The 22,627-nt window shown below is 46.4% G+C and overlaps 1 protein-coding gene across 1 annotated transcript in view; it reads right to left on the reverse strand.

Moving 5' to 3' along the window:
• Window positions 1–1,495: 1,495 nt before the first annotated feature.
• The window catches only part of ALDH16A1 (aldehyde dehydrogenase 16 family member A1), a 62,122-nt gene continuing 40,990 nt past the window's right edge, over window positions 1,496–22,627 (reverse strand). The window contains exons 16-19 of the mRNA XM_084805467.1: window positions 22,342–22,527; window positions 7,869–7,994; window positions 1,929–4,666; window positions 1,496–1,767 (exon numbers count right to left, since the gene is read on the reverse strand). Of these exons, the coding sequence (XP_084661593.1) occupies window positions 4,490–4,666; window positions 7,869–7,994; window positions 22,342–22,527 (489 nt within the window). The 3' untranslated portion in view covers window positions 1,496–1,767; window positions 1,929–4,489. The remainder of the gene's footprint in view (window positions 1,768–1,928; window positions 4,667–7,868; window positions 7,995–22,341; window positions 22,528–22,627) is intronic.

Consider the following 22,627-nt stretch of genomic DNA (forward strand, 5'->3'; position numbering starts at 1 on the left):
GAGTGGTGCCACTGCCTCTTTAAAGGAGGCGGTAATTATGCCCCTCCTGTAAAAGCTGAACCTAGACCTGGATGACGCTAACAACTATAGGCCAGTAGCCAACATCCCCTTCCTGGGCAAAGTGCTTGAGTGGGTGGTTACAGGACAACTCTAGGCACTCTTGAATGAAACTGATTACCTAGATCCATTTCAGTTGGGCTTCAGGCTTGGCTTTGGAACAGAAACTATCTTGGTTGCCCTGTGAGATTACCTTTGCTGAGAGAGGGATAGGGGGAGTGTGACCCTGTTGTTTCTGTTGGACCACTAGTGGCTTTCGATACCACCCACCATGGTATCTTTCTGGATAGGTTGTCTGGGTTGGGAGTCGGACGCACTGTGCTTCAGTGGTTCCAATCCTACTTGGATGGCCAATTCCAGAAGGTGGTGCTGGGAGATTATTGCTCTGTGCCTTGGCAACTATGCTATGGGGTTCCACTGGGCTCTCTTATACCCCCATGCTGTTCAACATCTACATGAAACTGCTGGGGGAGGTTATCTGGAGGCGTGGACTGAGGGAGTCATCAATATGCGGATGACATCCAGCTCTACCTCTCCTTTTCATCAAATACAGCTGAGGCAGTGGCTGTTCTGAATCAGTGCCTAGGCATAATAATGGACTGGATGAGGGCTGATAAATTGAGACTCAGTTCAGACAAGACAGAGGCACTGTTAGTGGGTGGTTCGTCTGCCCGAATAAGTGATGTTCAACTTGTTCTGGAGGGGGTTGCACTCCCAGTAAAGGATCAGGTTCGTAGTTGGTGGGTGCTCTTGGATCCAGCATTGTCACTAGAGGCACAGGCAGACTCGGTGGCACAGGGCACCTTTTATCAATTTAGGATGAAATCCCAACTTTGTCTTTATCTAGACAGAGATAGCCTAGCTACAGTTATTGATGCTCTGGTAACCTCTCCTCTGGATTATTGCAAAGTGTTATATGTGGGGCTGCCTTTGAAAATGGTCCAGAAACTTCAGCTGGTCCAAAATGGGGCAGCGAGATTGTTAACAGGGACTGGCCAACGTGATCATATTACGCCACTACTTTTCCATCTGTGCTGGCTGCCAGTACATGTCTGGGCCTGATTCAAAGTGGGGGTATTAACATTCAAAGCCCTAAGTGGTTTGGGGCCAGGTTACGTAAAGGATTGTCTTCTCCTATATATACCTGCTCGGACCTTCAGATCATCCTCAGCAGTCCTTCTCCACAAGCCCCTGCCAAAGGAAGTGAGGTGGGTGGCTACCAAGAAGAGGGCTGTTCTTTTGTGGCACCCCGGTTGTGAAATGAGCTTCTCAGAGAGGCTCAACTGGCGCCTATGTTGTGTTTTTCCTAGTGCCAGGTGAAGACCTTTTTATTTTTCCAAGCATGTTAGTTTTTCAGTTTCGGTTGTTTTAAGCCCATTACTATATTTTAAACAATTGCATTGCTGTTAGATTATAATTCCCTTTTTACTTTTATTTTATGCTCTAGTTTTAAACTTATAACTGTGCCATATGTTGTATTTTATAGTTTTAATTGTTGTGAACTACCCAGAGAGCTTCAGCTATTGGGCGGTATTGAAATGTAAATAGTTACTGGCAGTTAAAAGAGCTTTAGGCTGAAGTGCTCACATTTTTCATATTTTCGGCTTGCCCACCACTGGAATGCAGTCCCCAAGACTCTCTCCAAAATGAAATTCAGCCCTTGGGCTGAAAGCGGTTCTGCACCCTTGCTCTAAACCAGGGATGGGGAATGTGTGACCCTCCTGATGTTGCTGGACTGCAACTCCCATCACCCTTCGTCATTGGCTCTGCCAGCTAAGGCTAATGGGCATTGCAGTCCACCAATATCTGGAGGGCCACATGTTCCCCATCCCTGGTCTAAACCCAGGTCTCCATACTGGCTTGGGGATGATGACATCTGGAGGGCACCAGGTTGGGGAAGACTGATCTAACCACCGCACCATGCCAGACTCAACACAGGCTCTTTTGCAAGCAGTTTCTGAGGTCCATCGTGGGGCCGTTGCTGCAAAGGGTGGGTGACTTTCCACTTCTGAGTCACAAAGAACTCCAGAGCTCATCTCAGAATTGTTTTTCCTACACCACTCTAACCCACCTACATTCTCACCTTTGTATCTTTATCAGAAGTTTTCAAATACCACAACCTTTCAATGCCTCTGTCACGTCAACCCTGCAGTGGCAATGTGTGGGAAGAGGGGAAAGACGGAGAAAACATTTAAAAGCTGGGGCTTTCCAGCAGTTGCTCCAAAATTTATCAGGGGCTCTGCAATGCAAAGACAGTAGAATGTGGCCATGAACATGGAAGATGCAAAGCCAGAAAGGAAACAGTGACCACATTCTACAAAGAAACAGTTAAAAAGACAACTCACTGCAGTCTAAGACATGTCTACTCAGATGTGCCATTGAGTTCAATGGGACTTCCTCCAGGGTAGGTGTGTGTATAGGATTACAGCCTATGTGGTTGGTGTGTGCAGAGCCGGTCCTACCATTAGGCAAAATGAAGCAGTCGCCTCAGGCAGCAGATGCTGGGAGGCAGCCGCAAGGTGTTGGAGGAGAGCTGTATGCGACATGCAGCCTGCCCTGCGTCCTCTAAGTTAGCCTGCTACTGTCAGGTGCAGTGGAGAAAGTTGTCCCAGAAATCCAGTATCAAAGTAAGATTCAGCTGCCAGTCCAGGTGGCTTTTGTACACAGAAACGGGGAGCCATCCTGTTCTTCGCCTCAGGCAGCAAAATATTTGGGGCCAGCTCCGAGTGTGTGTATAAGACAAGTTTATAAAACAATGAAAGACCAGCGGTTGGGGATGTGTAGCCCTGCAGATGTTGTCGGGCTGCAACTCCCACCAGCCCTAGACAGCATAGCCAATGGTGAGGAATGACGAGAGATGCAGTCCAGCAACATCTGGAAAATTACATTCCCCACCATTGGCAGAGAGGATCCTCCCCCACATTAGAACTCCTTGTGTAATGTCTGTGTTTTGCTAGTTGAGGAAGTCGTGATATTGTCTATATACCCAATGATAATATTGTAAATGTGTAATTTAAAACTCAATTAAGTATTACACAACCCCCTCCCCCAAGGTTACCCACCAATACTGGCAGTAGCTTCAGGACTAACAAGAGGCAGTAGTTCTTCACTTGACACCCTTAACCTACCGCTGCAAGATGGCAGCGACATGTGCAGGGGCAGTAGCAGTCCTCCAGTTACCAGATGCTGGAAACAAACGAAGGAGTGAGGCCTGCCTGCTGCACCTAAGCTGCTGGTGGGCTCCTAGAAGCCTCTGGCTTTCCAGTGTTGCAGCCATAAAAGTGGGACCTGAGGGGAAAGTTTGGGGCGATCCAGCAGGACACTTTCTGTGTGCTTGGGGCACACTGTTATAGTGTTCACAGCCAAGGCCCTCCAGTACATGAGGATTCCTTAGCAGAGAAACGAGTGCGACTTCGCCACAGAGGAAGCTGCCTTATAGGGAGTTGGACCATTGGCCCTCCTTGCTCAGGAGCATTTACACTGACCGGTAGCAGCTTTGCAGGGTTTCAGGCAGGAGTCTTTCCCAGCCCTTCCTGGAGAGAGGAGGGATTGCACCTGAGACCTTCTGCATGCCAAGCAGGTGCCCTGCCACTGCGCTACAGCCCTTCCCTGGGATTTAGGAACATAGGGAACTGCCTTATGCCATTTGTCTGTCTAGTCCAGTATTGCCTACTCCATTCTTCTTCCCCAATCTGGTTCCCTTCAGATGTTTTGAACTACAACCCCCCCCCCATCCCTGATCAGTGGCCATGCTCGCTGGGGCTGATGGGACCTATAGTCCAAAATATAAAGAGGGCACCAGGTTGGGCAAAGGTGTACTACTCTGACTGGGAGCGGCTTTCCAGAGCCTCAGGCAGAGGTCTTCCCCATTTACTTGTAATGCCAGGTGGAACCTGAGAGTCCCTGACCTGGTGTGTGTGCTCTAGTACTGAGCTATGGTCCCTCCCTCTTCCCTGTGTTGGGAAGCTGCTTAAAGATATAGCAGCATGTGGTTGATTGGGAAGTGGCTACCTCAGCTAAAAGGCACACAGGGGTGCACAGGATTCTTGGGTAAGAGATAGGCAAGTGGCAACCAAACCCAGTCCCTGGGGGCATCTCATCTGGTGGTTGTAAACCTGGCCTCTTTTTGATGGAGTACATCAGCTGCTTTCTCCCCTGCGAATGGAGACAGATGAAAGCAGTGCGATGTGTTCTCTGGAAAGGAGCGGAGCTCTGTGAATTAGATCAGAGAAGACCAGTTGATGATCCCCCATGGTGGGGAGAAGGAATCTCTCCCCCCTCCAACTTCAGGTATAATTGAGAAGATTGCCACTGCAGGGTTTTTAATTTTGTGTGTGTGTGCCAAATGGCCTTTATTCTCAAGCCCAGTGTTTCCCCATCCTGCCCTCTCCAGTGCCGATTGCCTTGCAGTTCACCCCACCGATCCAGGGGCTCAGTTGGCAAATATATCACCCATAGGCATCCAGACACTTTTGCATTGCGTGGCCTGATAGAGAAACTCTTCCCCGGCTCCCTCCTCTGGGTCAGTCCAGCATCTCTGTTCTGCTCCGTAGTTCACCCAGGTCCTCTTCAGATTCCCAGCAGAGGCCCATTCCACAAGTGCGGAACCCTGCACGTAAGAATATAAACACAGAAATGGAAACTTTTTAGATTTATGGAGCACCTTCATTAATCCTAAGGCAGAGGTGTTTAAAAGCTTTCTACCTTCAGGGAGTGCTCCCGCCGCCCCACAAACCATAGATTTATCTGCTGCAGAACTTCTGCCATGGAACTTCTTGCCCGTTGCAGAGGATTCTGGGAAATATTCTTATGGCCATGCTCAGTTAAATCATCCTGACAGGTCACGAAGTCACAGCATGTGAGCTCAGAATACGCCCTTGAACACTAGCCTTCAACTGGTGTGGATCATGAGCCGTAGGTGGGTCACAATCTAAAGGTCACCTGTGGTTAGCCACACTATTTCTGTTAGTTTGTTTTATTTTGCTGCTTGTCATAGGAGGGATTGTACAAAATGGCTACTGCCAGGTAGGTGCAGAATATCCTAAGTTGGCTGTGTGAAGAGGGAGGAAAAGACCGGATCCAATTTTAAAGGTTAGGGATTACTCTGAAAAGCTGAAGACCCTTGCTCTAGACCAGTCCTAACACTCCCCTTGTGGTTGTACAATGCATACAGAGATCAGTAGCCAGGGTCAGCTCCTGTTCTGAGGGGACTCGTGGCGAAGTGTCCTCTTGTAGCAGGCCCCCTCTGGCTTACCCGGTAGTGGTGCCAGTGGCAAACAAACTGGCTCCAGGAGCTGCCATTTAATTTTCCCACAATGCTTTTGATACATTGCTGCTGACCACCATTTTAATTTCCCACACTACAGCAAAGTGATGCTACAAAATGGCAGCTCCCAGACTCAGCCAATTAAAAAAGGGGGGGCACAGCGGTAATCAGTACTGGACCCTGCCAGTACGCTGAGGTCCTAGGAGGTGCACAAGAATGCTATGTGCTGACCCCAGGCCTGTCAGTGGTGGAAGGCAAGGTGTCTTTCGGGGATGTTTGTCTCTGTTGTGATGGATTTTTTCACACAGCTGGCTGGGGGATGATGGGAATTGTAGTCCAACACATTTGGAAGGTGCCAAGTTGGGGAAGACTGCTCTAGGAAGCGTTGGCAAATGAGCTGCTGCAACTTTATATCTTCAGGCACAGGAATGGCCCACTTCTGTATTCTCAAGAACTGTCCCTATTCTGTTGTTGTTGTTGTTCAGTCGTGTCCGACTCTTCGTGACCCCATGGACCATAGCACGCCAGGCCTTCCTGTCCTGTGCTCTCTCCCGGAGCGTGAACAATATTGTTCTTTACAGCATCGGATTTTCTTTTCACCACCAGACACATCCACAGCTGAGTGTCCTTTTGGCTTTGGCCCAGCCGCTTCACTCTTTCTGGCGCTACTTGGAAATACCCTCTGCTCTTCCCCAGTAGCATATTGGACACCTTCCGACCTGAGGGGCTCATCTTCCGGCGTCATATCTTTTAGCCTTGTGATACGTTCCATGGGGTTTTCTTGGCAAGAATACTGGAGTGGGTTGCCATTTCCTTCTCCAGTCCCTATTCTACGGGCAAACAATTTGGAGGCTGAAAGTGCTTTTTATGATGTCACTTCACACTTGACCAAGCTTTAGCAATGAAATTGGTGTCAACTCCCAATTCGGGCCTCACAGTTATCAAGCATGCTTGGGCATGATCTGGGTGTTCCATAACAAAATGGAAAGAATAATATAACATTAACAGCTGTAGCATTATCTGTCTTCCTCACACATTTTGAAAATCATTCCCCTTCCATGTGAACCTGGGGAAATATCATTGGTTTTTTAAAATAATGTTAAACTTTGATGTTTTGGCCTCCAGCTCCAGTCTGGTAACCTCCACTTTGGGCTGCCTCATAGCCTTGCCAAATACTCTCTCTCTCATGCTTTTCTATAGAGGGGAGTATGTGGAGGAAGCAGACAATTAATACTCATAATGTTTAAAGATAAGCAACACTGATAAATGAGAGAGAAGTGTTTAGCACAAGGCCAGCCATGGCAGAGAATGCTGGGTGTGTAATAAGGTTGAGGCTATTTAATAGACTTTTAATATCGTCAGAATGCGCTCAGGTATTTTTTGAGTAAAGGTAGTCAAATAGTTCTCACCCAAGGATGGGTGGGGTGGGGTTGTGTCTTTGGAGTTTTCCAGCTGTATCTATATAACACTTTGCTTTAAAAAAAAACCCAAGAAAATAAGTCCATTGTCCAAGCACCAAATCATGGGTTTGACATGCTAAATTTATTTATTTATTTATTTAAAACATTTGTATCCTGCCCTATATCATTAAGATTTCAGGGCTGTGTACAGATAAAATTAATTTAAACAGTATAAAACAATACATAATTTAAACAGCTAAAAGCATATTAAACCATTAAACAAGCTAATACCAATTAAAAAACTAAAATAACAAAACAGCTAAAACAGTGTGCAACTTCAGGGAATTCAATTAGCTGCCAAAGGCTTTCGTGAAAAGCCATTTTTTAACTTGGCACCAAAATGAAACCAATGTCTGTGCCAATTGGCCTCCAAGGGGAGGGCATTCCACAACTGGGGTGCCACAGCAGAGAAGGCCCTCTCCCATGTCCCACCATAGTGTATGTCTCACACTGGTGGGATGCAGAGGAGGGCCCTTCCAACAGATCTCAATCCTCAGGCAGCCATATATTGGGAGAGGTGCTCCCTCAAATATCGAGGTCAGTGGTCCAGAGATGTCAACATGTAGTGAGAATACTTGGTCAGCACCAAGTAAAGGTTACTGACATTGTTCTGTAAACTCATGGAATTGATGTGGGCAAAAGGGAGAATATCAAAATTTCCAGCTTGGTGGTTTGTGCTCATCCTTGAATTTTGTGAAAAAAGTCATGGGGGGGGGCATGCCCCATCATTTGGACCACTGGAAGCATGGATTGAAACCAAGATGCTGGGGTTTAGGTTGGCAGACTAGTAAAACCGAAGACATGCACCTCTTCATGTTGCAGAAGTCAGCTTAGTATTGAATTTTAATGCGTTGTTTTTTAAAGTGTGGAGCACATACAGCCCTGATGATGAATTTACTCCCCTGATAGGAAGATGGTTATCTCTGTAGATGTAAGGACTAGGAATTTGCTTCTTTTTTTTTGGAAGAATGAAAACAGAGATTCTTAGGAAGCACAGGTCTATATTCTGCACAGGTCTGTATTCTACCATATTCTGCATTCCCCCACACCCCCGTGCCACTGCTACGCCTACACGGGATGCTCACCTCTTTAGAGCCAAAGTACCACACAGCTTGCACATCTTGGTGCTCGGCTAAGCCCTGGCTCAAATGATCCCGGTTGCCAGAGATGATGTTCACCACTCCACCAGGAACATCTGAGGTGTCCAGGACCTGATACAGGAGATATGAGGACATGGATGCCATTACCAGCCTAAACCAAAATACAGCCACATCCAGAGTGGGGAGAATAGCAAATGAACACATGCACACAGGATAATGAATAGGATATTTAAATCAGGACAATTCTTTCCCAATATTTTGGGTTATTACTTGGAAAGTCAGCCAATCCTGTACCTGAAGGAGTTAATATTTTAATTCATTTGTTGACATAGAACCATCAGTGTACAAGAAGTGTCACAGCTGCCTTTCAAAAGCTGGCGCTTACAGCTCTCATCAGCCCTGGCCACCATGGATAATAGGGGTGGTAGTCCAACACAGCTGGAGGGTGCCAGGTTACGGGAAAGCTGCTTCACAAAGTACAAGAGGGAAGGGCCCCTGCCCCTGAGGAACTTATTTATTTACAATATTTATAAACCGCTCCACATCAAAAGATTTTGGAGTGGTGAACAACAAAGATAAAAGAATAAAACACCATCTTAAACAATTAAAACATTTCAAAAGAAAGAAATTTTGAATGTAATAAATTGCAGTTGGCCACTCAAGGAAGGACTCTTGAAATAACAATTTCTTCAGGAGGCACCAAAGGCAACACAACATAGGCGCATGCCTGACCTCCAAAGGCATGGCATTCCACAGGAAGGGGGCCACCACACTGAAGGCTCTTTTCCTGGAGGACTCCAGCTGGGCCATGGGTCCATGTGGAACCACCAGGGACATGGCCTCTGATGGCCACAGTAACTGGGCAGGTTGGTAAAGAAGAAGGTGCTCTCTCAGGTATCCTGGTCCCAAGTTGTTTAGGGCTTTGCTCATTAGTACTAATACCTTAAACCTGGCCCGGTAGCGAATAGTATTCAGCGCAGTTCCATCAGCAAAGGAACTGAATGCTGAAACACGGCAGTTCCTGAAAACAGCTGAGCTGCTGCATTTTGTACTAGCTCCAGCTTCCAGACCAGCCTTAAGGGTAGCCCCGCATAGAGTGCATTGCGGTAATCCAGTCTTGAGGTTACTAATGCCTGTACCACCGTGGCCAAGCTGTCCCTGTCCAGGAGAGGCCGTAACTGGCGAACCAGCCGAAGCTGTTAAAAGGCATTCCGAGTCACCATGGCCACTTGGGCCTCCAATGACAATGGATCTAGGAGTACCCCCAGACTATGTACCTGATCTTTCAGAGGGAGTGCAACCTCGTCCAGAACAGGCAATGAGCCTATCTCCCAGACCCAGGAACCACTCACCCACAGGGCTTCCATCTTGCCAGGATTCAGTTTATTGGCCCTGATCCAGCCCATTACTAAATCTAGGCCCTGGTCTAGGACTTGCACAGCCTCTCCAGATTCAGATGTCACAGAAAGATAGAGCTGCGTGTCATCAGCATACTGATGGCATTTAGCTCCAAGTTCCCTAATACTATGGCTTCATAGAGATGTTAAAATTGGGGACCAAATGGTACCGCATAACTCAATTGCCAAGGGGCCGAGGAATAGTCACCCAATGTTACCCTCTGAAATCGGCCCCGTAGGTAGGACCGGAACCATTGCAACACAGGGCCTCCGATACCCATCCCATGAAGTCGATCAAGGAGGATACCGTGGCCGATGCCATGAAAAACTGATGAGAGACTGAGCAGAATTAATAGGGTTGCACTCCCCCTGTCCCTCTCTCAATAAAGGTCATCCATCAGGGTGACCAAGGCTGATTCAGTCCTGTAACCGGATCGAAACCCAGACTGGAATGGGTCTAGATAATCAGTATCCTCCAAGAGTGCCTGCAGTTGCTCCGCCACAACCCTCTCAAGTACCTTCCCTAGGAAAGGGGTATTCGCGACTGGGCGGTAGGTGCCTAATACCGTTGGGTCCAGGGTGGGCTTCTTCAGGCGTGGTCGCACTACAGCCCCCTTAGGGCAGCAGGAACCACCCCTTCCTATAGGGAAGCATTTATCACTCCCTGAACCCACCCAGTCCTACCCCCTCGGCTAGCTTTTATTAGCCAGAAGGGGCAGGGATCGAGAGGGCAGGTGGTCGGTCGCACTGCTGCAAGCACCTTGTCCACATCATTGGGCCGTGGAAACTGAAACTGATCACCCTAAATTGGGCAGATGGTGGTATCAGACACCTCGACTGGAATTGCACTAACAACAGCGTCAAGTTCACTGCAGAGACAAGTGATTTTGTACTCAAAGTATGATGCAAAACGGTCACAGCAGGTCCTCAATGGGTCAGGGCCCCATTTGCTGGGGAGGGTGTTTACAGCCCCCAGACCACCTGGAAGCGTTCCGCTGGATGGCTATTCGAGAATGCAATGGAGGCAGCAAAATAAACCTTTTTTGCTGCCTGCACCACCACACAATAGGCAAAGTTATGTGCTCTAGAGCGTGCTCGGTCATCTTTGCTTCGAGTCTTACGCCATTTGCACTCTAGCTGACGTCTAGCTTGCAATCTAAAATTTAACAAAAAATTTAAGAGGAAACAGAGACTGGGGCTAAAAAGGTGATTAAAATGCTCTTATGTCATCTGCCACATCCTTAGGCTTAGCATGCTTGCAGTGAGTGCAAGATCTACTGAGTTTATCATCAACATCATGTGCACCTCTATGCACTGCACTGGGGATTACCTCCTTAGGTAGAGAATTCTGCTGCATCTTTGTATCGTGAATGACTAAGGCTGCTAATCCACCTCAAGGCAGCCAACAGCAGTAAAAGGCGGCCAACAATGAGGCAGACAACAACAGTAAAATACAAAATAACAACCAAAACATTAAAAATGGTAGGTAAAAATCAATACAACTGATAAACAACAACAGCCTGTCGTTCGCAGTGGCCATAATGGTCAGCTCATGAGTCAAAAGGCCCTTTTTGATTACAAATGGCTGTTTTTCAGTTTCACCTGCAGACAGATTGCCAGAGATGGAACTAGATGAGCCACACTCGGCAAGGAATTCCCAAGGCTGGGAGCCACCACCAAGAAGGACCTTTTTTGAGTCCCCATCAACCATTCCCTGTGTGAACTGAACAGGCATCCTAGTTCATACTCTAGAATCTTTTGCAATGCACAGGGGTTCCAAAGTATGATGTTGGAAATGTTTCCCATGGCTTAGTCATATGTTTAAATGTATTGGCCTTGGCTGCTATTTCTAATTTTAATTGCACGCATACATGCACACACACTCTGGTAGGTGTTGTGGAGGTGTGCGCATGTGTATGCACGCACACACACAGGACTGGGGGGAATACTTTGAGTCACTGGGGGGAAGAGCTTAGCCTCTTCCTCCTAGTGACCCCATGTGGGCATCAGTTGCTGACAGTGCTGTTTTTATTGCTGGTTCTGTTGTTGGTTTTTATTGCTGTTTTATTGTGTTCTCACAGTTGTACTGTATTTTTATCAGTTTTAATACTGTATTGATTTTATGTGTTCTACGGTTGTACCCCACCTTGGGAGGGCTTCTACCCTGAAAGGCGGCCAAGAAATATTTCAAATAAAATCACCACCACCTTCTCTCAGTGCAGAAGAAGCAGTCCTCAGTACCCCTGACCTGATAACCACCTTAGTGCTGCAGTTTGCAACACACTTGTTATTTTTTTTGGAGGTGGCGGTTTTCATGGAGGTAGCTGGAGGTCTTAGGGAGTCACCGAAAAAGGAGGGCTGCCTGTGCCCCCATAGCTTGTGCACCTCTGTTTTAACATTTCTAATTTACAGGTCTGGTACAGTCAACAACTTTCTCTATCTCCTTATCCAAACAGAGAGACTGTGAGAGTTTCTCTAGTCCCCTGCACAGATTCCGTCAATGGTGTGTAATCCTGTTTGGGCACGTTAAGTCTTGGCAGATTTTAAAAACATCCTTAAAATAAATACCAAAAGGTTTTAGCGGTGATTGACATTATTACTGTTAAAAATTATTTCTGAACAGGACAGTATAAAGGCACCAGTCTACAGCACCTCCAGTGAAAAGATCTGGTAGCAAGGGATGGAAAAGGCCTTTCTCATCCTGAGACCCTGGAAAGCCATTGTCAGTCAAGAGTAGATAAACTGGGGCTGGATGGGCCAGTGGTCTGATCGCGTGTAAGCCTGGTCTATTCGCTTCCTTTTCCTGCTTGTGCTTTTGCTCTAAAATCTTGACCAGAATTAAGAGCTCACATATTGTGCCATTATTATTATTAATTTATTTTAATGAGAAGAACAACTTACGCAAGACTCTTTAACAACAGCTTTGCAGATTTCCCAGAGGAAGGATGGCTTGACTGGAAAAACAAGCACGGCGAGATCCTGCACAAGTTTGCTCAGGAACATCTGCAAGCTGGGCATGGTGAGCCAAACTGGAGGGCTAACCGAGGATTCTATCAGCTGTTCAGCGATGGAGGGAGACGCTACTCACAGATTTGTGTGTAAGAATCACATGGAGATGAACCACAGAGTGGCCGTGTGTCCTCTTTTACAGAGGAATCATAGAGTGGCCGTGTGTCCTCTTTTACAGAGGAATCATAGAGTGGCCGTGTGTCCTCTTTTACAGAGGAATCATAGAGTGGCTGTGTGTCCTCTTTTACAGAGGAATCATAGAGTGGCCGTGTGTCCTCTTTTACAGCGGAATCATAGAGTGGCCGTGTGTCCTCTTTTACAGAGGAATCATAGAGTGGCCGTGTGTCCTCTTTTACAGAGGAATCATAGAGTGGCTGTGTGTCCTCTTTTACAGAGGACAGCGCTCTATTTGATGGGCTATGAGAGGACCGTCCTCTGTTTCACAGGCATCCTCCATTTCAAGAGCCGACCAGGCAAAGTCCAGTATAAAGGCAAAGAACCGTCAGCAGGAAGAGCTGGGCCTTAAAGTCGCCCATCAACAGCACCCGGACAGCAGCCTGAGCAAGGTAGTCTGGTCTTCCCCACTCGAGTGAGGTGTACTGTGTCTCTATTTAATTATAATAGTTATTTCTAAACTTGCACCAATATATGTAAGTTAGCATATGTAAATTTTATGCAAATAGGTGTCACCTTTTGTTTATTCGGTGGTGTCTGTTCTCTTTCTTGGCGCTTTACAAGTGGCCACCCTAATGAATAGTAGGAAAAAATCTCTCTCTGAGATGCTATCCTTCCTCACATTGCTCAAGCCAAATGTTGTCATCAGTTCTTAAAGTGTGTCGGCTCCTTCCTTATTGCCTCTCCTTGGATGAGAGCCAATAGACAGAGAATCGATCCAGACAAGATGGAGGTACTCTTAGTGGGTGGTTCATCTGCCCAGCTTAGTGATGCTCGATCTGTTTGGAGGGGGTTGCACTCTCCCTAAAGGATCTGGTTTGTAGTCTGGGAGTGCTCTTCCATCCAGCATTATCACTAGAGGCACAGGAGGCCTTAGTGGCATGGGGGACCTTTTATCAGCTTAGGCTGATATACCAACTACATCCTTCTCTAGGCTGAGATGGCCTAGCTCCAGTTATCCATACTCTGGCAACCTCTCATCTGGATTACTGCAATGTTTTATATGCGGGGGTACCTTTGAAATCAGTCTGGAAACTTCAGCTGGTCCAAAATAGGGCAGTGAGATTGTTAACGGGGTGTGCTAGTACTTTTCCATCTGCACTGGCTGCCAGTCCATCTCTGAGCCCAATTCAAAGTGCTGGTATTAATATTCAAAGCCCTAAATGGCTTGGGGCCAGGTTACCTGAAGGATTGTCTCCTCCCATATATACCTGCCAGGACCCTCAGATAGTCTTCAGTGGCCCTTCTCCGCAAGCCCCCACCAAAGGAAATGAGGTGGGTGGCTACTAAGAAAAGGGCCGTTTGTGAAATGAGCTTCCCAGAGAGGCTTGCCTGGCACTTGTGCTCTTTTTGGTGCCAAGTGAAGACCTTCTTATTTTCCCAGGCATTTTAGTCTTTCAGTTTCTTTAAGTCTGTTAGGGCGCAATCCTGTCGGGGTAGATGGCCACCTCCGAACTCAGAGGCGACCGCATATCCAATGCAGGGCAAGAGAACTGCGGAAGGGATCGTCCTCGCTGTGCTTCAGCCGCCCTGCATTTATGGCTAGACAGCCAATTTTGGCTGTCTAGCTGTGGGACCTCAGAGCACAGGAAGCGGCGGCCAGATGACATGTAGGTCATACCAGCTTTTCTGACTTCCCTGCCCCGACATGCCCCCAGGAACGTCCCGTTTTTGCCGCTCCACACCCCTCTTCTACGAGGCAGCGTGGGAGGGGGTGGAGGTTGGTTCTCAGGGAATTGATCTTGGAGCGCAGGTTCTGAGGTCGGTTCTCGGGAACTGACCTATCCTATGGCCATCTAGCCACCGACTAGCAGCCATAGGATTGCGCCCTTACTGTATTTTAAATCTTTACACTGTGGCTAGGTTGTATTTTTGTTTTTAATCTTTATTTTATACTGTACATTTAAACTTTTATATTGTATTTTATTGTGTTGTATTTTACAGTTTTAATTGTTGTGAACCACCCACAGAGCTTCAGCTATTGGGCTGTATAGAAATGTTATTACATAAATAATAAGAAATGGAACTTCATTACTCCTCTATCTTCAACTTGGCAATAAGGGCTTGCAATATGAAACAGTAATTTGTGGATGTCCACCATGTGATACTGGGAAACAAGGCACGTGCTGTTGTTCCTAGGAATTTATCATGTGACTATCTGGTGTCTGGCACCCCTTTACAGCAGGTGTCAGGGAACCTGTAGCTCTCCAGATGTTGGATTCCAACTTCCGTCAGCCCCAGACAGTAGGGTCAATGGGAGCAGTAGTCTGGCAACATTTAGAGATGTTCCCCACCCTTTGCTTCACATCTTTCCTGATTTTACAGTCATGAAGCTTCAGAAGTGCTCCCAAACACCAGAGGATCAGAATATAACACCTGTCCTGGACTAGCACAATGTGCCATGTCCCACAAAATTGCATATAGACATCTAAAGATGGGGCAGGGCAAGTAATCAGGAACACAATGTCAAATCCAGCTTCTTATTACGAAATTGAAATGTCCATGTATTTCTCCACAAGAAAAGGTTTCAGTTTGGACCTCACAAAACAAACAATGATTGGACTCAAAAGTAGCAAAAATGCCAATTCCAAGATTCGGACAATCTCTCTAAACTATGTAGAGAATGAGAGATGCATCACAGGTGGCCAAGGTAAAAAGCATTTCTAGAAGCAACTCATGTGTTTTCTTTTATGGCACAGAGTGTTTCCAGATGAGGCTTTTATGGCACCATTGCCCTGGAATTTTACGGGGGGATCCGACGTCGACATCTTCCACTTGTAGCCCTCCCGTGTTTCCTCACTGCTTCTTTTTTCTTACTGCAAAAAATCTGTTAGATAAGAAAAGGTGGAATAACTCAACAAGGCCTTCTGAGTGTTGGCACTAGGACCCCTCTGTCTGGACGTTCTCAGAGAGACCCAGTCTGGGGCCTCGCTTTTGGGTTCGATTCCTCTTGCCTCTCTTTAGTCCCACTGATTCCCAGTCACTGGTGGACCTATTCAGGTGCCAGGAGGTGGGAGCTAACAGTGTCAAGGCCTTTAGTGTAGTGACCTCCTAGATCAATATGACCAGGTCTTATCACCTGTCTGAAACAAAAGGGGAAAGAGAAACGCCAGACAGCCCCCAAGTCCTTTTTATTCACTTGTCAGTTATTGGTTTGAGCTGGTTTTGCCAAGCTAGGGGCAGGCAGAAGGTAGATCTAGATCTGCAGGTAGATCAGCAAGGATTTCTCTGACTCCCCATTGTTTAACAATAGCAGCAACAATATGACTCCCTCCTCCCCACTCTAAATTATACTGCTGAAAAGAAGAAAAACGTGGGGTAACCGGGAATGGACTTTTCGGTGGAAGGGCGATAAGCTGTGCTCAATTCTGGCACTTGAAACAAGTTCCTGGGCATAGAATTGTTTAATTCTATGTGTCTTTCGGTTTGTCTTACAGTTCTAGTAAAAAACAAAGACCCCGCAAGCGGTTCTTTAGAGAGGAGACTCGCAATTGTGGGGATGCCAGAACTTAAACATGGAGCCTTCAACATGCAAAGGATGTACTCTGCCACTGAGCTATGATCATTCCCCTTATTCGCAGGGAGGTGGGTTTTGTTTTTGCATTGGAGAATTTTCCAAAATGTGATCTTCCACCTCTAGTCTTAAGTGGTACAATCCACCCTCTATCACCTCATTCTGCTGAATGTGTAGATGCAGCCTCTGCAGTTACATGCATAGTGTGGTTAAATTACCACTTAGCAAATGGCTGTTTGTGCCCATTAGGCCAGAATTTCCCAATGTCATGACCTCCAGATATTTTGGACTAAAACTCCCATCAGCCCCAGCCAGAATGGCCAATGGTCAGAGATGGTGGAAGATGAAGACTACTAAACCATCATTCTCTCTTTCTCTCTCTCTCTTCTTTGTCTAGTCACATATTTGGAAACCCACAGAAGGGTTCCCAACTTAACTGGGACAAAAGTTTAAAACTCCCTGGTTCCTTAACCATATTTTGCAATTCTAGACACAACATATTCTGGAAATACATATGCAAAGTCTGCCAAGCACAATTTGGTTCCTGCTTTTATAAACAACAAAAAAGACAAGATAATAAATATTCTGGAATCCTAAAAGAGACCATGAAGAATTTTCTTTAAAACCTCGAATTGCACCCCCTGGAGGGGGGTGGGGGTTCCTCCAGGTTTTGACAGGTTATTTTGAACAGCAAATCCAAAGTCGAGGAAAGATGGAAGCAGAGGAAAACTGCCCTTGTGGGGCGCCATTGCTGATTTCAGCATGAACTTAGAGAAATATACATAACTGGAACTCTTATTAGTTCAGTTCACAACGCTTATGTCAAATTAAAGGCAAACAGACTGAACAACTGTATCTAAGATGCTGTCTCAAATGCTTTACTCTAGAAGTATGAAAACTTTCTATGGGGCAGTCATGTAATAGTCTCCGATTGGTTTTTTTCATTATAGCGTTAACTCTGCTACAAATGGCAGAAAGATGCATGAACATAAATCGAGCTCTTTTTCACTATGTTCACTTCTGTGACATGGAGCTACCCTTTAAAGCAGGGGTGGGGAACCTCAGGCCCGGGGCCAAATCTGGCCCTCCTGGGCTCCCCGGATGGCCATGCCCCTTCCTCTGGCCCCATCCCCCTTTCCCCAACCATCTATCATTTGGTGGTTTTCCAGCTTTTGCACAGTTTTTTCCCCCCATTCCAAAAGGTTGAAAGCCTTTCCAAAGGTTTTGCTACTGGCAGGAAAAGCTTTAAGAGAAGAAATGCTGGTATTTTTGGCCCCACCCCTTCTGCCTTTGGCCCCACCCCCACAGAAATGCAGCCCGAGAGCTTCCCCTGTTCTGGCATGACAAATCATTACAGCTTCTACATACAGTTCATGTGAACCGGTCTCATAGAACTAGAGCTACAGTAGAAGGGAACTCTGAGAAAACTTGAAACAACGCGTTTTTACTCAAAAGGTGCACGTAACACTTGATGCAGTGGAACCACCTCTGGTGCTTCATCTGTATGTACACTGTTCTTCAATGGCATCATCCTCTACAGCTAGGGTGCGGGACATGTAGCCCTCCAGTTGTTGTTGGACCGCAACTCCCATCAGCCCCAGCCAGCACAGTCAAGAGTGAGGGTTGATGACAGCTGCAGTCCAACAACATCTGGTGGGCCACATGTTCCCCATCCTGGCTCTACGGCTTGGTCAACGTAGGAGCTGGTGCAGGAAACATTGTGCTCATTAACCCCATTTGCTAAACATTCATCCTGCCACTTTGTCAGCATCACATTTGGGTGGCAGTTAATGACTTGTGTGCTTGGCTCTGTACATCTCATAAGACTTGCATCCTTTAATTGAGGGACCTTCCAACTACCCAAAAAATATAATTATAGGTATCCTGTACTTCTGCAGAACATCCGAGCATTGGCCAGGATTGCCTTGTCTGTTTGTCTTGGAATGAGGTTTACGTCAAATGAAGCGGCGGATAGTTGTACAGCCCATAATAAGCTTGTTATTATGCCCTTCGCTGTCATAATGAATGTCAGCCACTGAAAGAGCAGTTTCCTGGTGCATTGTTACGTTTTCCTTAAATTTCCATGGTAACAGTACTCCCCACTTACCACTCCCTCTAAGAGCGAATGCTGGTGATGAGTGGGGACAGATATGGAGGCAAAATGGGGACTCTGAGAAACAAGACAGGCATCAGCATGCTGAGGGCGTGTGGGGAACTCTGAGGTTTGCAGAAGTACACACAGTGGGGGCTGATGGCTCCGATTTTAGTAGGGCAGTGAATCTGCTCCTGGTTTCAGTCAGAAATCTAAAGGAGCTATGCAAGGTGCTTCCACACTTTGGATAGCTCCATTAAGAGTTCTGACTGGTTCTGACTGAAACACAAGAGTATATTCACTGCCTCACTGACATCAGAGCCACCAACCTCCACTGAGTACAAAATATCTTTATTTCTATGGTCCAAGGAGAACTGAGCATGCTCTGTACCCACAGAAAATTAAGTGTTCGTTGGAAAAGAAAAAACTGAAAGCCGGGAAGTGAGGATGGTGGTAGAAGGCCTAGCTTGAACTCCTTATAGCTTATAGTATCCCTGATAATGACATAGCTAGCTGGAATCCTGAAGTGCTCCTGCTGGGAAGCGTGGACACACTGAAATATCGTGTTTTTTGGGATCCCACTTCTAAATGAATACTCTCGCGTGCTTCCTTTCCCCGCTCCCCCTGATCTGGACTGAAGCATCTGAACACCAAGTTCTTCAGCACAGTCCACACTGACTGTTTCAAGAGCTATCACTCCTGATGAGATATCAAGTAATGACTTATTACTATCAAAGGCATTTGTATCAGTTGGGGATCTCAGTATTTTCTTCAAGGGATCAAGGGAGCCCCACATTTGCCTTCCATTTGAAGCTTCTCTGTGTTGCTCAGTTGCATGATATGTGACACAAGTAAACACTTGCATGGCTCTGCTCACTTCTATGCCCATGGTACGGCCGACTGAACTCTGACCAGCTGCTTTATTCTGCCATTCCCGACCTTCTCTTGACTTGATGCTCCTCATCTGTGCCAGTTCAGTGATAAGAATCAGGTCTCTCAACCTGACCATAAATGATTATGATACACAACACATAAGAAGAACCTAAGAAGAGCCCTGCTGGGTCAGACCAAGGGTCCATCTAGTCCAGCATTCTGTACACACAGTGGCCAACCAGCTGTCCCTGGGAAACCCACAAGCAGGATGCTAGTGCAATAGCGCCTTCCCGCCCATGTTCCCCAGCAACTGGTGTACATAGGCATGCTGCCTCTGATCCTAGAGGTAGCACATAGCCATCAGGACTAACAGCCATTGATAACCTCCTCCTCCAGGGATTTATCTAACCCCCTTTTAAACCCATCCACATTGGTGGCCATCACTACATGTGGTAGCAAATTCCATAGTTTAACTCTGCGCTGTGTGAAGTCCTTCCTTTTATCGGTCCTGAATCTCCCACCAATCAGCTTCATGGGATGACCCCAGGTTCTAGTATTTTGGGACAGGGAGAAAAAGGTCTCCGTATCCTCATTCTCCACACGATGCATAATTTTGTACACCTCTATCATGTCTCCCCTTACCCTCCTTTTTTCCAGGCTAAACAATCCCAGCTGTTGTAACCTTCCCTCCTAGGGGAGACGTTCCACCCCTTGATCATTTTACTTGCCCTTTTCTGCACTTTTTCCAGCTCTACAATATCTTTTTTTAGGTGTGGTGACCAGAACTGTACACAGTATTCTTAGTGTGGTCACACCATTGATTTGTATAAAGGCAGTATAATATTGGCAGTTTTATTCTCAACTTCTTTTCTAATTATGCCTAACACGGAGTTTGCCTTTTTTACAGCAGCCGCACACTGGGTTGTCATTTTCATTAAGTTGTCCACCACAACCCCAAGATCTCTTTCTTGGGTGGTCACTGCTAGCTCAGATCCCATTAGGTTATACCTGAAGTTGGGATTGCCCCAGTGTACATCACTTTACACTTGTTTACAAGTGTAAACTTGTTTCTCGTCTTTTGCCTGTTCTATCTTGCCATTTGATCCCACCAAGTTTTGACATGACCCGCCATCTATTCTTGTGCCTGACATCACTATATCATACACCAGTTTAACTCCAGCATTGAATGTGAGGCTGAGGATGTCATTGGACAGCAATGTGTAAACAGTTCACTCTGGAGAGTCCACTTGCCCATAATAGAAAGAGTCAGTACTGGCACAAAGTCACCCAGGGAGTCCCAGTCTAACCAATATACATTATGTAAAGAGGAGCTTTCTTTTGCTGTCCTGAATCTCCTGCACATCAATTGCACTGGAGAATATCCCCACCCCACTCCTAGTTCTACTATTACGAGAGAGGGAGGACAATTCTTTCTACCCACCTTCTCAACACGATGCATAATTTTATAAACCTCTGCCATGATCTCCCAGCGAAACCCCCCTGTGATTAGTGGACTGAAATGCCTTTAATCAAGTGATCACTTTGCTTATTACCCACCTAAACATATTATGCAGCACTGTACAAACTAAGTGTAATATACAAAAAACCCTGCCCCAAATTAAAACACAGACACCCTTACATCGATGGTATACTGAATAGAAAAGAATCAAGAACACACAAACAATTTAATAAGAAATGGAACAGAAGAAAGTAGGAAGTTTTTATTTCCGATCTTTAAGGAGAAAACAAAGGGAGGAAAGGAGGGAGTTTCTTTTACCAACTTCCTCCATCTCAGTTCCTTTTCCTCAAAGCACCAGCAAAAGTTCATGAGCTTAGCTGGAGGATATCTAAAGCCCTCATCTTCCTTTTAGCAAGTCATAGGTGGCCTGAGAGGCAATGCACTCTGACATCCTGAAAACCTTCTATTTCTGATCTTTGACTCATTTTGTTGGAAAAACATAACAATAGTTCTGCATGACTGGAAAACCCGCATTAACCCCATGACAGAATAAAGGCATGCAACCATCTTCAGTTACACAACTTATTCAACGCAGGCTTTGGGTTTCTCCAAGTGAGGGAATGTGCATTTTTCACAGGCACCACAGAGGCCACACTGCCTTAGTGTGTGCCAAAGGTTTTTTTAAATCATGTAGAAATTCCTAGGGCAAATGGAAATAGAAAATGCTCCAATCTAGCTGTCACCCTCAGCTGGGAGAAAAGAAGAATGGGAAGACGGAAAAGCCGCTTTCTGTTGAGGCTCCAAAAGATTCAGAATTCATCTCCCTCCCTCTCGCAAGTCCTGTATGCTACCTTGAGATGGTTCTACCCTTAAAGGTAGCCTAAAAATCAGTTTTTTTTTTTAAATTTAAAAATGGGAAGGAGAAACCCCAATTCTGCTGGGTCATCAAAGATACCTCTGTGTGTGTGTGTTCTCCACTGGTTTCTTGAAACAGGGGAAGAAGCAAAGGGGAAGCAAAAATAGTGCTGAAGTAACTAGCAGATCTTGTGCTCTGACTTTTATATGATCATTCCAGATGAATGATGGGTGACACGCCACCTTCCTTATTTGATTTGTAACTGAGCTCAGTAAAATTGTGCAATTTTCTTGAAAAGTCAGCAAACAGCTTGGTTTATCTCAAGCCCAGTTTTCAGCTAAATAAAACCGCCATGGTGGCATCTCAAATGACATCACTGGAAGTATGCGGTCACCCTCGTTCTTTTACTTCACTGCTACACCGCTGCCACTGGCTGGAGAGAAAGGGAAATCCATCTCTTCTCTTTCTCCCTCTCTGTCTGGCACCTGGCACTGCTACTACAGCAAGCCGCGCAACAGGGAGTTCTGGGAAATGTAGGTTTCCCAGTGCTCCTGATGCCTTCTGGGGCAGCATACTAAGGGAGGAGGGAGGAGGACGGAGGCTAGCTAATGGGGAAGCTCGAGTCAAGCAAGTGGGTGGGGAGAGTTAACAGTTGAGTTCTTCTCTGGCTCAGATTAAAATCCATGTCAGAAAAGAACTTGGGTGTTGTACTTCAGAGGCGTTGTGAGTTGCTAAGTCAAGGAGTACAAAACTCAGAGACATCTCTCATCTAAACCCTGCCCATCTCCGGTGGGGATTTGGGAGCACACCGGCACTAGCTGGGGAAGAAAACACAAGGAGCACAGATGCTATACTTATGCTGACACCAAACACTTGCCAATTTTAACTCAAAACGATCCCTGCGGGCCTTGGGTTTATTTAGGCAGATGCATCTTCAAAGATTCATATGCCAACAAATCCACTGAGCATGAAGAGCTACTTGTGTAGAAGGAAACTGGACAGTACGGTCCTTGAACAGACAGACACGCACACACACATTTTCCTTGCCGCAGAAGGTAGGCCAGAAAGGAGGAAAGGACGGTACCTGATAGAAATTCAGGGCAAGCAACGGGTACCGCTCGCTGGGGACCATCACCACACAGTTGCCACGGATGACAGCAGGAGCCATCAAGCTGACAAAGCCAAGGAGGGGTGGCTCATCGGGACAGGCCATCCCGACGATCCCGAGAGGTTCTCGAAAGAGGAGGGAGGCGCCATACAAAGATGTTTCCTGGAGCACAGAGACACACGCACTCAAGTGGGAGGCAGGAGTGAGCGACATCTGGGTTTGTACAGACCGTTTGTAAGAGAGGATAACCCCCCTGCCCCAC

The sequence above is a fragment of the Heloderma suspectum genome, chromosome 6 (genome assembly GCF_057233095.1).
Source record: "Heloderma suspectum isolate Gila_16-S chromosome 6, 16-S_ref, whole genome shotgun sequence".
Lineage (NCBI taxonomy): Eukaryota > Metazoa > Chordata > Lepidosauria > Squamata > Helodermatidae > Heloderma > Heloderma suspectum.